Source organism: Carcharodon carcharias, chromosome 2, assembly GCF_017639515.1.
Source record: "Carcharodon carcharias isolate sCarCar2 chromosome 2, sCarCar2.pri, whole genome shotgun sequence".
NCBI classification, from domain to species: Eukaryota; Metazoa; Chordata; class Chondrichthyes; order Lamniformes; family Lamnidae; genus Carcharodon; species Carcharodon carcharias.
Genome location: NC_054468.1, coordinates 132,792,332 through 132,810,539, shown reverse-complemented (window position 1 = coordinate 132,810,539; position 18,208 = coordinate 132,792,332). Strand labels below are relative to the sequence as shown.

General features: G+C 41.0%; 1 protein-coding gene across 2 annotated transcripts in view; it reads left to right on the top strand.

Moving 5' to 3' along the window:
- abhd12 (abhydrolase domain containing 12, lysophospholipase) overlaps positions 1 to 18,208 on the top strand; it is a 154,321-nt gene that overhangs the window by 90,159 nt on the left and 45,954 nt on the right. For both annotated transcript variants that reach the window (XM_041177024.1, XM_041177014.1), the window contains one exon: positions 17,785 to 17,914. In XM_041177024.1, coding sequence (XP_041032958.1) covers positions 17,785 to 17,914 — 130 coding nt within the window. The remainder of the gene's footprint in view (positions 1 to 17,784; positions 17,915 to 18,208) is intronic.

The following is an 18,208-nucleotide window of genomic DNA, read 5'->3' as shown; positions in this document are numbered from 1 at the left end:
TTATTTGTGCATTTGTATAAAGAATACTTATCTGAACCACACACTTCTGCTCTAACATTTCACTCACATTATCTTATTTCTGTCTCCTGGTTTAATCACATTATGTCTTTTAATTTTCCCTTTTACATGTGGTGCCTGAAGCAATATCTGAGTGTTCTTCTATTCTCTTCCTTTTGTTTGTTTTCGAACTATTATCTATTTTTCTATTTCCCATCTAAACCTCTCCCAACTTACTGGTTTAAAGTCCTTGTAACTGTCCTTTTTGCTGGGACCCTGAGTCTAGGGTTCAGGTGGAGCTCAACCCACTGATACAGTTCCTTCCTGTTGCTGGTGCCAGTATCCAGTGAAATGGATCCCCTCATTCCCACACTATATCTTCAGCCATATGTTCACCTCCCTAATCTGTGTTATTCCTGTTCTAAATTGTGTACGATTTGAATTATGATCCAGAGAACATGACCCTAGACATCCTGTTCTTTAATTCAGCTCTTAGTTGCTGATACTTTCCGAACAAGATCTCTTACCCAGTCTTCCTAATGTTGTTGGTCCCAACATAGATCACAACAACTGGATCCTTGCCCCCTCCCCCTCACCTCTCCTTGAACAAACATGAAAAGATCTTGATGTTCCTTACCCTGGAACCAGGTAAGCAACATTCCATGTGGGACTCTTGATTATATTTACAAAAGATGTTATCTGTACCCATAAGTATTGAATATCCTTTCTCCTCCCAGCTTTGGGCAGCCTCCTACTCCAGGATACCATGGTCCGCATTCTAGCTATCCTTTATCTTTGTCCCCACAGATAACAAGTAGATTGTTGAATAAGATTGGTTTCTCCAGGTCCTCGTTTTCTATCTCGCCTATTTCATCAAAGACTACCCCTCCTTCATAAGTTCAGAAATGGGAATGTTTGCTGACAATTGCACAATGTTCAGTTCCATTTGTAATTCCTCAGATAATGAAGCAGCCTATTGCCGCGTGCATCAAAATTTGAATGGCATCCAGTCTTGGACTGATTTCTGCCATAGAATTGCTGAGCAATGAATTGGTTCCAGCAAGAGAGTCTAACCTCTCGCCTTGACATTGAATGGCATTTACATTGTTAAATCCCCACCATTAACATCTGTGGCTGCTGTGTGTACCATCTAGAAGATGCATTTCAACTACTAGGTTTCCCCTTACCCTGAAATTATTGGGCACGCCAACTGTGTTCTGAACCCTGATCTCACTACAAGGTGTGATTAAAGTCTGGAGCAAACTGTCCAGATACTCCTCTTCCCTTATTTATCTGTCTCCAAATTACACTCCAGCTCAATAACTCTGAACTGGTGAGATGTAAGACTCAGACATCTGTTGCAAATGTGTTTACTTGAGCCAGCTGTGCTTTCCGCAAAGTCCCACATATTGGTGAGGCCAGTACTGTGTGCAATTCTGGTCTCCACATTATAGGAAGGATGTGTTTGCACTGGAGGGGGTGCAGAGGAGATTCACCAGGATGTTGCCTGGGATGAAACATTTAAGTTATGAAGAGAGGTTGAATAAGCTTGTGTTGTTTTCATGGGAGCAGAGAAGACTGATCAAAGTGTACAAGATTATGAGGGGCATGGACAGGGTGGATAGGGAGCAGCTGTTCCCCTTAGTTGAAGGGTCAGTCACGAGGGGACATAAGTTCAAGATGAGATGCGGGAGGTTTGGGGGGGATGTGAGGAAAAACTATTTTACCCAGAAGATGGTGAGGGTCTGGAATGTGCCGCCTGGGAGGGTGGTGGACGCGGGTTGCCTCACATCCTTTAAAAAGTACCTGGATGAGCACTTGGCATGTCATAACATTCAAGGCTATGGGCCAAGTGCTGGTAAATGGGATTAGATAGGTAGATTAGGTGTTTCTCACGTGTTGGTGCAGACTTGATGGGCCGAAGGGCCTCTTCTGCACTGTGTGATTCTGTGATATTGAAGTCCAGACAGACAACCATATCCTTGTCTAGATTATCATGTTATTGTCAACTAAGTTTGTTGTAATAAACACTTAACTTGCATTAAGCTCAAAAACTTTGGAAACATTTTAAATACCTTTATTTATTTGACCACTATATTCTAATTTAATGTAGAGAAAAACTCACCTCTACTAAGCTGTTGCCTACTAATCCACTCTTGCTGCAGCAGTAACATCACTTTTGAATTTCTTTCTCTGTGTTCTGCTTTCAGCTTGTGCACCGACTTTGAACTTCCAGAGAGCACTTTCCCTGATTCTGTGCCGCCACTTTTACTTTTGGTCTCTGAGGCTGTTTTCCCATAGGCTCTTTATCTTTGCTCTTGCAGATGCTCACCGCTACTTTTCCCTATTGATCTGGTACTGTTTTCTCTGAGACTCACTCTCTACCTCAAGGGGAAGAACTCTTCATTGGCTGGAGTAATATGTAGCCCCAGGACATAGTTGCAGTTTTCCCACTAATCTCCATTGAATTCAGTTTTACTAAAGCCCTTTAGTGCTCATTCGGTCAAATGCAGCCTTAATATCAAAGGTACTCTCACGTCACCTCTGGAATTCAACTCTTTGTTCAAATCAAGGTTGTAATGAGGTCTGGAGCTGAATAATTGTGCAAACGCAATCTGGACATCACTTAGCAGAATACAGGACATTGCTGCAGGAGTTTCTTGAGGTAGTGTTGTAGCCCCAACCATCTATAGCTGCTTCATCAATGATCTTCCCTCCATCATAACTTTAGAAATGAGAATGTTTGCTGACAATTGCACAGTGTTCCATTCCATTTGCAGTTCCTCAGATAATGAAGCAGTCCATTGTCACGTGCAACAAAATTTGGATAACATTCAGGCTTGGACTGATAAGTGGGAAGTAATATTTGTGCCATATAAGTGCCAGGCAATGATCAGCTCCAAGAGAGCCTAACCTCCCCCCTTGACATTGAATGGCATTTCCGTTGTTGAATTCCCGGTATTTAACATCCATGGCTGCTGCTTGTACCATCTAGAAGATGCACTTCATCTACTAGCGCAGGCTTCTTCAACAGCACCTTCCAAACCTGCAACCTCTACTTCTAGAAGGACCACCTGCATGTTTTTCTTCAAGTCAAATTCCATTCTAACTTAGAAAATATATTGCTGTTCCTCATTGTTACTGGGTTAGAAAACTGGAACTCCCTCCCCAACAACACTGGGATTACCTCCATCACATGGACTGCAGTGGTTCAAGAAGGCCACTCGCTTCCATCTTTTCAAGGGCATTTGGAGATGAGCAATAAATGCTAGCCTTGCCAGTGATTGTTCACAACCCATGAATGGAGAAAATTGGGCTTGAGGGGCTAGCAAAACCCTATTCTTGGTCATCATGCAGCACCAGAATAAGTTTTGCTCTGCCATTAGTAAATTGTATGACAAACAGAGCTGCCTTGCAGAGGGCAGCACGAAAGTGCTGTGGTGCGATAGAATGCACAATGGAAAGCACTGACATTGAGAATGTGTGTTATCTGATCCATAGCATGCATTGGTTAAGTGAAGTAGGAAGCTTCAGTTTATACTAATCTTAGCAACAAAAATAAACAAACAATTTAAATAACATAAAGTACCACTTTTCTATCAGTCTGACCTAAAGTTATAAACACTGGAACATCTGCAACATAATTTAATTAACCTTTTCTCTTCTTTCTGAAATGTTGGGCCATAACTTCCTGGGGGGAGGAGTTTGTTACCCTAAGGATGTGCTGGGGAACCCCCCACTCCTCAAATCCTGTAACTTCCCAGGTGAGGTTTGCATGGCAGTTGCCCGGAAAGTGAAAACTTCCCTTGGGTGATGCCCTGCACTGGGAAACATCCAAAAATGCAATTTTAAAGCGTAAACATCAGATGGTTCCAACTGTGTTACATCAGCCGTTACCCAGAAAAATTTAGGATTAAAATCACACCTAAGTTCTGGGTAACTATTGTACTAGCCCACATTGACCTCCCCACAGGACATGCCCCGCACCCCTGAACCCCCAGGAACTCCCCCCATCTCCTGATTATCCTTCCAATGGGAACATGCCACAGTTACGAAGATTCCTCCCCACCCTGGCCCGACCCAAACCCCTGTCCACTACCGATGCACAATCCAACCCAACACAACACTGAGCTTATACACTTACCCTGGTCTACCATCAACAGCAACCAGTATCATAAAACAGGGGGTTTAGCCTCCTTACATCTGGCTGAGATGCCGTTGATGGTAGGCCCTGGGGACACGCTGCACTGCCCAGATCTCACCTGACCTGAGTCTGAAGCTCAGTCAAGATAGGATTGACATATGTTTCAGGTGTGAAAGTAGGAGCGGAGTGGCAATCCAACTCTGATTGCTGCTCTGCAGAAGTTTAGGCCCATTATAATTGGGCCAAAAATATGCTTAAAATTGCATAGGAAACTTAAATATAATGTATCCAATCAAATATATTTGCACATCACAAATGATAACCTCTTAATCTTAAATGATTATGTAATCTTACTATTGGAATGATAGTAGAACTTGATTTTTTTTTCTTTCCATTAAATTGTATTGCTTGATCTATTTAAGACTGGTAACCTGACACAGTTTAATTAAAACCGCTGAAATTGGGTTTATAAAACATTTTTGTTCAGTGTCTAGTCCTCCACCTATGACAAACCTGATTTCAAATCACTTAAAACAGCTCTGGAATTCCCTTCCCAAACAAAACTTCTGCACCTCTGTACCTCTCTCCCTCCTTTGAGACGGTCCTTAAAACCTACCTCTTTGATCGAGTCTTTGACCATCTGCTCTTATTGCCTAGATGTCAAGTTTTGTTTTATAACACTATAAAGTGCCTTGGGATGTTTTGCTACATTAAAACATGCAATATAAATCCAAGTTATATTAAGTCATTTAATAGTTTAATTTGTGTGCGCTAGTTAGTTTCTTAGTAATTTAAATGTTTTTGACATGGAAAAAATGCCTCCTAATGCCTTTGCACCTAAGAAAATTAGCACAATTTGAAGACTCTTCTTGCACTAGTGCAATTGGCAGAATCTTGCAATTTTGACTGGGGGCATGGCCAATTTTGCTGATGAAACCTAATCTGGGTGAATTGAATCTTAAAAACCAGCCTGCAAGACTGTGGAAAACACACATGCAAGTGGTTTTGAAAATAACTCGTGTTTAAAATTTCCCAATGGTTTTGCCGATTTTTGTCTGGATTCCCATGACATTACAAGCTAAAATTCTACCCTATTACGTTTGATTTCAAAAAACACATCCGTTTTTGAACCATTTTCAAAACACGTGTTTCTGCTTATGATTGGCCTTTCTTTGAACTTTGTGCAGTGAAAGATAAATGTGATTCATTTCATTGATGAGACAGCAGATGAAGTGCTGAGTGGCCAAGTGCTTTTATAATTGTGTAAGTGCAATGAAAATGCCACAGCATTTGGCACATTGCCGAGAACTGCCATGTACTTTATTTCTAATTTGTATGATCCACATTTATCTAGTATGGCCACAGCTGATATAAAGATAAGAAAAATGCACACTCGCTGTGAAGGCTAAGTAAATCTTCAGTGTCTGATTGGGTCATTTTGTGCCAGAATTAAAATAATGAGCAAGTATAGCATTGGACAGAAAGAGAGGGGGCAAAGGTGCCTGAGGAAGTCAACTTTTTCCTGCTTGGGTGTCTGAATTAACTGTAGTACCAATTGAACTTCATTTACAATAAGTTGTTAGGTTATACCAAAATCCTGATGCTGCGCTTGGCATTTGCCACCTTTGATCATTTTAATCCAAACTTTCTCGATTTCTTTTTCAAAAGAGCCTATTTTCTTGCTTTAGCCAACTGTCAAATCATCTGCTTACTCTTTTTTAAAGCAAAACACACATTAGGAAGGTACAAACTCAATATTTTATTAATTAATTCACTGACGAGGCCAACATTTATTGCTGATCTCTAGTTGCCCTTGAGAAATATGATCATGGGGCCACGTTCTTGAACTACTGCTGCCCGTGTAGCGAAAGTATTACCACAGGCTATTGGGAAGGGAGCTCTAGGATTTCAACCTAGTGATGATGCAGGAAAGGTGCTATATGTCCCAACTTGGGATGACGTGTGACTTGGAGGTGATAAGTGTTCCCATGCACCTGCTATCCTTATCCTTCTAGGTGATGGAGATACTGCCGAAGAAGCCTTGACAAGTTGCTGCAGTGCACCAGATAGAGAATATGCGCTTCAACATAAATTCAGCATTATTTTAATATAGTTTGAACTTCCAGAGGAAATATGTTTTCTCACTGTAGTCACAGCTGATACTGTTTTATCAACCTAGTGATAAATATTTCTAGGGATGAGAAATGGACTACGTTTGTGTTTGTAATCTCGTGGCGCCAACGAGTAAAACAGGCAGGTTTGATTTGGTTAAGAGTTGCTTACAATTTTTTGAGCAAACATTTCAGTTGTACCTCAGCATTTGACTAGTTAGCATCAGACCTTCCAATTTATGCAAGACCCAAAAACTTAACTTTTGTCTGCAGCGTTCAAGAATGAATCCTGTCAGAATAGAATTTCCCCTTGGTGTATCAGTAGTAGTACAGGCTCACTTCAAAATTAAAACCTTGACATCCTATCTGATATGGATGTAACTCAACTTAACAGACTTTAGGAATGTGCCATTTTCCAGACATGAAGCTAACCAGAATTCCAAATCTGGGATCATTATATATCTCGAGAACAGAACTTTGATAAATATTGATCAGCAGACCCAAAAAAGTGATCTTTGATTTGTTTGATCACCAGAAAACACAGCCTTTTAATAGGTCAAGGCATTGGTTCTGTCAGCAGATGTGCTTAGCTATTAGTTTCTCTGGCTCAAAAGCAAGTTGGCAGCAAATTTACGCTGCTGTACTCTTGTAAGTGCTATCTTTGAGGTGAAACACTAAACCAAGGGCCTGTCCTCCCAGGTGGGTGTGAATGATCCCATGCCACCGTTTGAAAAAGAGCAGGGGACATATCCAATTGTCCTGACAAATAATTAACCTCCCAACTGGCATCACTAAAATGGATGATCTGGTCATTTATCTCACTGCTGTTCATGGGACCTTGCTGTGTGCAAATTGGTTGCATTTTCTTACATTACAACATTGATTACACTTCAAAATGGCTATAAAGCACTTTGCTATGTCCTTAGGTGTTGAAAGATGCTAAATAAATGCAAATCCTTTCCTTTATATCCTGGTTGATTTTGCTTTTCTCCCTTCCAAGTGCAGATGCAAGTCACTTATAGCATACCTAGCAATGTCATGTCTGAGATCAAGAAGCCAAGGATAGGACCCAAGAACCAACTTGGTCTCTATACCTCAGTTCTGTCCTGAATCGTACTGTTACAATCCTTGGCCAGACCCTGCAGTGTGAGGGGAGGTCCGGTTAGGGACCAGTAACGCTTTGTTTAAAGTAGTTAAAAGTTGAAATGAAAGATACCCGCTTTTGGAATAAAGCCACAAGATTCCATGGGTTTTGAACAAACAGAAAACAAAATTTACTATACAGGTTTAGAGAGAAAAAACAATTTACAAGATATATCTTATACTCTAACATTCAGCATTAACATGAGGTATACGTGAATTAACAGACAAACTGGTCGAACACACCACAGTACAGAGTAAATGGCAGATGCAAACAATGGATTTCTCGAGCCTATCCAGATATTAGTATTCACTGTGAGTTACGCAATTTCTTTAAACTCTTTCTACTTCACAAGGGATCCCAATTCTGTACTTTCAAATATCTAGCCTCGGAACTCCCTCAAAGCTGCTCCGACTCGGACTGCCTTTAATGACTGTTCCCTTCCTGGGCTTGCTGCTCAAGACTTCTAAGCCTTGACTGCCTGGAGAATGCTCATCACAACACCTCTGCTGCCTGGGCTCTCTTTTCCCTGCTTCTGATCACACCCAGTCACATAGGATTTTTTGAACTCCAACTCTTGGATGCACCTAACTATCAATGTCTCCCAAAGCTTCTGCTAAGCTGAACTTGCTCAGCAGCATGGAACAAGCAAATGGCTACTGGGGCTTTGCCTGAGTCCCAACAGCACAGAATTGCCACATGGCTACCAGGATTAACAGCAGCACTTTAGTTGCATGGAGCTAGTCGCCTTCTTCACCTGCTCATGACTAACTGAGTAAAATTGACTGATCCTTGAACTGCTCTTCACTGACCCTTGAACTGGCCTGGGGGACCTATCAACACACACACACACACACACACACACACACACAGCGGGTCCCACCCTTGCTAACTAGTTAGGAACCACTTTAACAGCATTGGAGCATCCTGTCCCTTAAATGTTACAATGTCTACAGGGACACAAAGATCAATGGATTTCCTAACAGTGCATTCATCAATTATTAGATTATACCAATTCGAACATGTAATCAATAATTGACTGCACAAACGGATTTGCTGCCACATCACAGGCCAGCTTTACCAATGAAGGTTATTTTAATAATAATGATATAGAGATTAGAGTGAATCAGAAAAAGTAGGCATTTGATAAATGTCAGGTTTATATTCAGAGAGCGAAGCTGAATACTCAAAAGTAGAGGAGAACTGAAAAAATAAACGGGGAGGGAGGTAGTGGAAAAGTGAGTTTGAGAATAGATTTATCAAGTAACGTAACCAGGGCCCCAAAAGTCTTTTAAAGGCATCTTACTAGTACAATGGTAGTTATTGAAAGGGTGGAGGCCAATTAGAGACCAAAAAGATCTTTTTATAGAGGCAGAGGCTGAGGTACTAAATGAATAAAAGTGAGACCAACTTTGGTTCCTGGCCAAGAAACATCTTGATTTTACAATTCTCATCGTGGTTTCAAATCCTTCCATGACCACGCCCCTCCCTATCTCTGTAATCTCCTCCAGCCCCACAACCCTCCAAGATATCTGCACATATTAATTCTGGCCTCTTGAGCATCCCAAATTTTAATTGCTCCACCATTGGTGGCCGAGCCTTCAATTGCCTAGGCTCCATGTTCTGGAATACCCTCCATAAACCTCTCCGTTTCTCTACCGTGCTCTCTTCCCTTAGGATACTCCTTAAAACATAGTTCTCTGACAAAGCATTTGGTCATGAGATTAAAGGAGCAGTGGCTTCATAGATGCATAATTGGCCAAGAGACTGAAAGCAGGGTAATGGAGAAAAGATCTTTTCACACTTGAGGAAAGTGCGCAGTAATGTTCTTCAGGTGTTTGTGTTGGAACTTCTGGTATTTTTAATATGTTAGTGACATCTTCTTTTGATACAGGGCATAATTTCAAAAGTTTGCAGATGACATGAACTCTGATATGTAGGAAGCAGTGAAGATGATAGTAACGGACTACAGAAGGACATAGACTGGTGAAATAAACAGATACGTGCCAGGTGTAAATTAACCCACAGATGATTGTGAAATGATAAATTTTGTTAGGAAGAATGAGGAGAGGCAATATAAATAAATGGTGCAAATTTGTAGGGGTGCAGGAACAGAGGCCTTGTGATACAAGTACACAAGTCTTTTGGAGGTTGTAGGACAAATTGAGAAGGCTATTGAAAAGGCAAACTGAATCCTTGGCTTTATAAAGAGAGGAATAATGGGTAACTACAACTCTTCACCCCAGGGCTGGTTCCGGTCTGCTGGGCAAACAATCTATCAGTCTGACCTGCTCTCGGGTAAGAAACCTCTTGAAAAACAAAGTTATGCTAAACCTTGGTTAGGCCCCTGCTGGGGTATTAAGCCCAATTTGGGTACCACATTTTTTAGGAAAGATGTCAAGGCCTTAGAAAGGATGTAGAAGAGATTTACTAGAACGGTACCAGGGATGAAAGATTTCAGTTACATGGAGTGACTGGAAATACTGTTCTCTTTGGAACAGAGAAGGATAAGGGGAGATTGGGTAGAAGTGTTCAAAGTCATGAGGGGTTTTGATAGAGTAAATGAAGGGAAACTACTTACAGGGACTGAAGGGTTGGTAACCAGAGGGCACAACTCTAAGGTAATTGGTAAAAGTCAGAGGTGAGATGAACATTTTTTTCTATGCAGGCTTTTATGACCTGGAATACACTGATTGATAGGGTGGTGGAAGCAGATTCCATTTAACCTTCAAAAATGAACTGGATAAAGAGCGGGGAAGTGAGACTATTCTATAGCTCTTTTAAAGAGCTGACACAGATACACTGGGCCGAATGGGCTCCTGTGATGTATCATCCTATGATTCTATAATGCCAGCTTCGCCCATTTGTTTTATACTGGTGAACACCCACTTTAAAATCACTCTACCTCAAAACATAAGCTCATGAATTTACAGCCTATCAATTACATAAGCTGAGGTATGTTTTTGCCAAGGCACTGCAGCATTGGGTTAACTTCTAGCATTGTGACAATTTAGATCTTAATAATGCAATGTAACTAAAGTATTGCCCTTTTTTGTGCTCCACAAAAGGATGCATACATATTTCTAACCAATATACACTGCTTCGTTCAAAAATATACAGAACTGTACTCTCTTAATCATTACATCCTTACATGGGTATAATTTAACTCACCATCGTGTTCTCTCTTGCAAATTGTTTCATCAGTTTTGTGGTTTTGCATAAGCTTAGCTGTTATCCACAGGGAAATTTGGCAAGCCTTCAACCGGAAGGTTAGATACAATGCCAAGCGCACTTAGAACTGTAGGTATATTAAGTTTTATTTTTAGAAAATGACTGTATTTAATGTGATGGCAATTATTGTACTTCACATGCTGACTTGTCATTAATGACCCTTATTATTATTCTGCACAAGCTTGTGTAAAGAATGTGGGCAGCTTTGCTTGCATTTTGTGGTGAGAATGCTGGAGGGGTTTGGCCTGCTGAGCTTATGCAATGAATGACTTGTATCATAAACCTTAACATTAGTACATTTTAAATGCAAAATGCAGGTGCAATATGTTCCTTTTCCGTTTTACTAACTTGATACTTTTTCTGAGGTTGGTGTGCAGAAACAGCAGTCTAGTGCCCAGCTTCTGTTTGCTCACAGCCCACTGCTTCACAAAACAACTTTGCTATTCCAGGAGAAGCTGAGGCTGAGGACTGCTAAATGTTTGGACCATTCTTTGTGAGCTCGCCAATCGTGTCTCAAAAATGTTAAAAGTTGTTTACTTCCCATTTTTAAGCAATTCTTTTTCATTTCTAACGTTTCTTTAAATTGAGCTAGTTGCCTGAACTGCGGAAGGAATCCTCCAATCCCCATCCTCCCCCTCTAAAATTCTCCCCATGGAACCTGGAAACATTATTATGAGTTAGTTGGGTGGGATTGTGCATGGGTGGGGAGATGAAAGGGCAAAACTTCAAAGCATATTAGGAACCTAGCTCCAACCTGGTTTTTCTGAAGCAAAAGGAACTCATTCGCAGAAAGCAGGTTGGCATTTTAAATACATTTGAGGTTGAAAGCCTCAGACTTGATCAGCTTTGCTGAGGTTCCCAGGCCTTGGGAAGCCCGGTAGCTGCAGTAAGGCAAATACAGTCAGGAAGAAGGCAAGTGTCTATATGGCACTCCAGTGGCCCAGGAGGAATAGGAGTGCTCCCTACTGGTTTCCCCCAAGCCCCCCTCCGATCAGACAATTAATTGAGGCATTACCAACTACTGTTGTTGCAAATCTTTTCCAATGCTCTGGAACATGCAAGGAGAACAGATTGTTCTGATCTCTAGTATTACCTGAGCTTTGCTGAATGAATGGTAGCAAGGATGAGAGACTTTGCAGTTATGTGGAAAGACGAGAGAAGATGGGATATGTCCTTAAACCAGAGAAGATTAAGGAAGTTTTCATTGAAGCAGTCAAAGTTGAGGAATTTTGAAGGAATAGATAGGGGGAAACTGTTTCCACTGGCAAGTGGGTCATTAACCAAAGGACACAGATTTATGGTAATTGGCAAAAGAGCCAGAGAAAATAAGAATTTTTCAACCAATAAGTTATGATCTAAAATGCATTTCCTTGCAAGAGTTCTGGGAGCAGATTCAATAGTAACTTTCAAAACAAAATTAACATAGACTTGAAAAGAAATATTTGCAGGGCTATGGGGAAAGAGTGGGGAAGTGGAACTAATTAGGCAACTCTTTCTAAGAGCTGCATTGGGCTTGTACTGTTATTTATTTGACATTTTTTAAAATGTATTGGTTCTTAAATATATTTTCAATATAGATCATATTCTTGGACAATTTGACGCCTTTTGTGCTGCACGATTCTGTGATTCTATTCTGTGACTTGAAAGCTGAATTCTGTAAATTAAATTGCTTGGTCACATCTGTATCATTATAACTGATAGCAAATAAGTTGCACATCTCATCCATATTATGGGGGGAGGTGGGGGCGGGGGGAATCAGTACTCCAGCATGCTCCAAGTCTCAGAACTATCTTTTTTCCTGTTCTTCAAACGCTCTCCATTATGCCCATGTTCTTTCAGAAACAGGCTGGCTGAATTTGTATGCAGCATTTCAAATGTAAAGCAATCACCTCAAAAACATTTCAGCAGATTGTGAATGAGCAGGAGGCCCAAAACAGATTGCGGTAAAATTCTTGTCAATTGCTGGGTCCTAGACTGAGCATTTTCCATTTATTATATACTATCATTTTGTATCACCAAAGCAGTTCTCAATCCAGCTAGGTATTCTTCAAATCCTGATTGTTGAATGTTTCAATTCCTACTGAAAGTTAATAAAATTATAGCTGGCTCCCCTCCACTGATTCAGTAACCTCTTGCAAGTATTTGGCAAATGAGTGAAACGTGACTACCAAACCCAAATCCAAGACCTTTTGAGGAAAAAAGTGTGAAGACATTACACATGAGTCTATCAATGTTTAGCTGGAGAACATGAAGGTCACAAGTAATACTTTCAAGTGATTTTCCCCTCAAGGGCATTTGTTTATAAATTGAAATTAGTTATTTTGATCCTGCATAAATCGTTGGAGCCTTGCATGCTAACTGCAATTCTCATCACCTTCCCATCATGGTTTGGAGAAAAGTACCACATATCAAAGTGTGAAGATAATTTGACTTGTTTGCATTGTGGAAAATAAAATTGAGGCAGAACATAATGCTTTTTTTTAAAGTGGAAGTGTATGTATACAGTATACTTAAAAACAAAATACTGCAGTGCTGGAAATCTGAAATAAAGACAGAAAATGCTGGAAATGCTCAAGGTCAGGTGTATTTGTGGAAAGAGAAACCAAGTTAATGTTTCAGGTTAATCTTTTATCAGAACTGGAAGATGTTGGAGATGGACAGCTTTTAAGCAATTTGATTTAAACTTTGATTACAAAGCTAGAGGACATGGCTAATAAGCTTAGAAAATATTTAGGAAAACTATAAATGAAGGATGCCTGATCGTATCAGGCAAGTGACGTTTACGCTCAACAAAATCATTAATGAAATTGATTAATAACTTGAGTAAAATTTTGAAATTCGCAGATGACATGAAGCTTGGAAGCATAACAACAGTGAGGCAGAAAGTAATAGACTTCAAGAGGCCATTGGTTGGTGGAGCAGGTGGACATGTGGCAGATGAAATTCAATGTAGAAAAATGTAAGGTGATACATTTTGGTAGGAAGATTGAGGAAAGACAATACAAGCTAAATGGTACAGTTTTAAGACTGAGCTTAGTGAAGCCACAACTGCGGAGGGCACACTTCCTGCACATGTATTTGCACTACCTGTGATGTCAAAGTCAGTGACTGAAGACTCCTGGTTATTAAAATACAGCAGATCTGAAGAAAAGCTGAAGCAGATTTGTGGAATTCTCTCTAGATTAGAATGCTACATTTGCCCCAGTAGGAACAACCCAGTCGGTAAATTCTGCTTACAAGGTTATGCTTGCTGTACATTATTTCCCCGACTACAAACATGTTCATGCTTACACTATATAATTTCCTGCATTAGAATCTTGCAACAGTTGATGTGGTGTGAAAAATGTTAAGATTGTCATGCATATAGCAAAACGCAACATTATTTTAGCATCCTGCATTAACTAATCACCACCACTGTCAGATATCGTGGCTCACAATGGCTGGAGAAGGAAGCATTGTGGAGAGGGCTGGCAAGGACTTGGTGGCGAAGAGAGGAGCCAGCAGTGGACAGTATGTGCCAAAGAGAGCCAGGATGTGCCATAGAGAGCAGCTGAGCGGCTGATGTTGCCACTTTCACAGGTGCAAATCAGTACTGATAGCAGCTGATGGGTGCACACCAATGATGTCAGTGGTAGGAGAAACCGTGCATGTACTGGTGGATGCAGCGTGAGCTGAGTGTGCATATGCAACTGTCTTGCACCTGGCCAATCGGTATCAGGAGTCTCAGTGGAATTTTAAAGAAGGTGCAAGAACAGAACGATCTTGGATTGTTTTGGGCACAAACCCTTGAACAGGGCAGAACAGGTTAACAAAGCAGTTAATAAAGAGCATTGGACCCTGAGCTTTCTAAAGGGAGGCTTGGAGTACAAAAACTGGGAAGTTATCCTAAACCTATACTCCAGCTGGGAAGAACCAGTGTTTTATAATGTGTCCAATTCTGAGAACTGCACTTTAGGAAGGATGTGAAGGCTTTGGAGAAGGTACTAGAATAGTTCCAGTTAACTGAATAAGCTTGAGTCACTGGCTGTGCTCTCCTTAGAGCGGAGCAGGTTGAGAGGAGATTTGATAGAAGTGTTTAAAATCATTAGAGTAAATAAAGCAAAACTGTTTCCAGTGGCTGAAGGGTCAATAACCAGAAGACAAAGATTTAAGGTGATTGTTAAAAGAATCAGAGACAGCATAACAAGTGTTTAGGATTTGGAATACACTGATGATAAGGTGTTGGTAACTGATTCAATAGAAGCTTTTCAAAGAAAATTGGATAAATGTTGGAAAGAGAAAAAAAATCAAGGATATAGAGCAAGAGCAGGAGAATGGGACTAACTGGTTGGCTCTACAAAAGAGCCAGGACAGGCTCAATTAATATAAGAAGGCCGCCTTTAATTCCCACTGTTTCTTCCTGTTCTATACCAAACCACATGAAGCACAGCTTGGCTCCATACTCAGTCTGATGCTTTTATGTGCGAACCAGTAGTCCTTGAAATAACCTAAAAGGCTATTTGTAATTATTTTCTTTCCTTGAGGGTAAAAGACACTTTGTGCATCATATAGTCTATATATTTATAAAGATCTAATGTTCAGGATCAAGATGTGTTTTGAGGCAATAACCACCAGCGAGGCAGAAGATAATCTATATTGGTGTTCATTGGCTGTTTGACTTTATTTGACAGGACCATTGGGATGGATCAAGATTCTTGTAGTCCCATTCACTAATCACCCCTGTGCTCACTGGAACACATTAACTCCCAGTCTAGCAATGCCTCAGGTTTAAAATTCTCATTCTCGTGTTCAAATCTCTGCATGGCCTCAACCCTCCTTATCTCTGTAACCTTCTCCAGCCCTACATATGTCTGCGAAATCTGTGATCCTCCAACTCTGGCTTCTTATGCATCCCCCACTTTCTTCAACCCATTGATAGTTGTACTTTCAGCTGTGTAGGGCTTAAGGTCTTGAAATCCCTTTCCAAACCATTTCCAATTCATGCCACCCTCTCTCTTCCTTTTAGATGCTCCTTAAAATCAACCTCTTTGACCAAGCTTTTAGCCTCCCATCCTAATATCTCCTTTGGCTTGGTGTCAATTTTTGTCAGATTATGCTCCTGCACAGTACACTAGGGCATTTCACTCTGTTAAAGGTGTGATATAAATGCAAATTGTTATATCTGGAGTGGATAGCAGTGTACTCACATCTTCTCTCACATCAACATGACTCTACCTTGCTGAAGGCATGCTGTGGTGTTCGTAAGAGATATCCCTTTCCCATCCATCCAAGAAGCCTTTCAGACTTCTCTTTCAGCCTCAGGCAGCAACTGTATGGCACTAACAGACTGACACTGATGCTTAAAATACATTTCTAAAGGCTGGGAAAGTATGTAGAAAAATGGTTATACTCTGCTTATCATTCTAGTAGGCACAAGTTTCAAAGTAGATGACAAATATAAGTATGGCATTTGCATTATAAACCTTTTTCACAGCATATGTAATGTGTATACTTTGTATCTCCTGACTTTTTTATCTTTATTTCTGGTGCTAGCTTTACTAACCAGGCAGAAACCATGTTTGGAATATCATCTGATCAGTAGAATTATTCCTCAGCCGAGGGACTTAGGGATTGCTAAGCAAAAAAATAACATAACATAACCAGTAATGATATGCGCGTGTGTGTGTCTGCTACTCGAATGCAGTTTTTGATCCTTCTTAATATTCATCGAGATGTAGCGATGCAGTTGAATTAATTATCACTGCGTAAATGTTTCATATTACTTCACACCTAATGAGCAGTGCTATTTGATTGTGAAAATACAGTCCATGCCTCAAGAATAGTGACTTTATCTGTTTGGAACAAAACTGCATGCTAGAAAGCGCCTTGCAAAGTGGAATTCTTGAGTTGCTTGGAGTTTTTTTTTAATTTATTTGTTCACAGGATGTGGGTGTCACTGGCTGGGCTAGCACATATTTCCCATCCCTAATTGCCCTTGAAGGTAATGGTGAGCCGCTGCCTTGAACAGCTGTGCTCCATTTGGTGAGGTAAGTCCACAGTGCTGTTAGGAAGGGAGCTCCAGGATTTTGACTTAGCGACAGTGAAGGAACGGCAATACATTTCCAAGTCAGGATGGCAATTGGCTTGGAGGGAAACTTGCAGGTGGTGGTGTTCTCAAACATCTGCTGCCCTTGTCATTTTAGGTGGTAGAGGTTACGGATTTGAAAGGTGCCATCAAAGGAGCCTTGGTGAGTCGTTGCAATGCATCTTGTAGATTGTACACACTGCTGCCACTGTGCGTCGGTGATGGAAGGACTGAACATTTAAGGTGGTGGATGGAGTGCCAATCAAGCAGGCTACTTTGCCTGGATGATGTCGAGCTTGTTGAGTGTTGTTGGAGCTGGACTCATCCAGGCAAGTGGAGAGTATTCCATCGCTCTCCAGACTTGGCCTTGTAGCAGGTTGACAGGCTTTGGGGAGTCAGGAGGTGAGTTACTCTCCGCTGAATTCCCAGTCTCTGACCTGCTCTTGTAGTCTCAGTATTTATATGACTGATCCAGTTCAGCTTCTGGCCAATGGTAACCCCCAGGATGTTGATAGTGGGGGATTCAGCGATGGCAATGCCATTGAATGTCAAAGAGAGATGGTTAGATTCTCTCTTGTTGGAGATGGTCATTGCCTGGCACATGTGTGGCGCGAATGTTACTTGCCATTTATCAGCCCAAGCCTGAATATCGTTCATATGGACAGGGACTGCTTCTGTATCTGAGGAGTTGTGAATGGTGCTGAACATTGTGCATTCATCACTGAGCATCCCCGCTCCTGACCTTCTGCTGAAGGAAAGGTCATTTATGAAGCAGCTGATAATGTTTGGGCTTAGGATACTATCCTGAGGAACTGCTGCAATGATCTCCTGGGACTGAGATGATTTACCTCCAACAACCACAACCGTCTTCATTTGTTCTAGGTATGACTCCACCCAGTGGAGAGTCTCCTCCACCCCCTGATTCCTATTGACTTCAGTTTGCTAGGGGTCCTTGGTGCCACATTCAGTCAAATAGTAGTTTGCTATTTTAAGTGAAAGGCATTATTCTTAGCTTGCACGATTCAAAGTATGTCAAGATAAAATTCTTAAAGTTTGTGAAACAGCTCTTTGGTTTTGGTTTGTCTGTTGAATCCAGGATGGGGAGACTCTGAAGGGACCCCCTCGGAGAGGGGAATGACCACAGATGCTGTCTACACTTACAATTGGTTGAAAGCGAGGAGTGCTACGAGTTCAGTCTACATCTGGGGGCACTCACTAGGCACAGGGTAAGTGACTAATTGTTTATCTAAATGGAAAGTAGTATTAAACACCTGTATTTTTCACTGACCAGGAGTGTTGGCAGCAGATTTAGTGGTGACGTTCAAAAGGAAATTGTAAAATATTTGAAAAGCAAGCATTTTCAGGGCTATGGAGAAAGAACATGGGAGTGGGATTAATTGAATAATTCCATGCTGGCACAGGTATGATTATCCTGTTGTGCTCCTATAACAAGAAAACATGAGAAAACTTGAGACCAACTTTGGATTCGACCAACAGGAATACTTCCCAATCCCAATTTA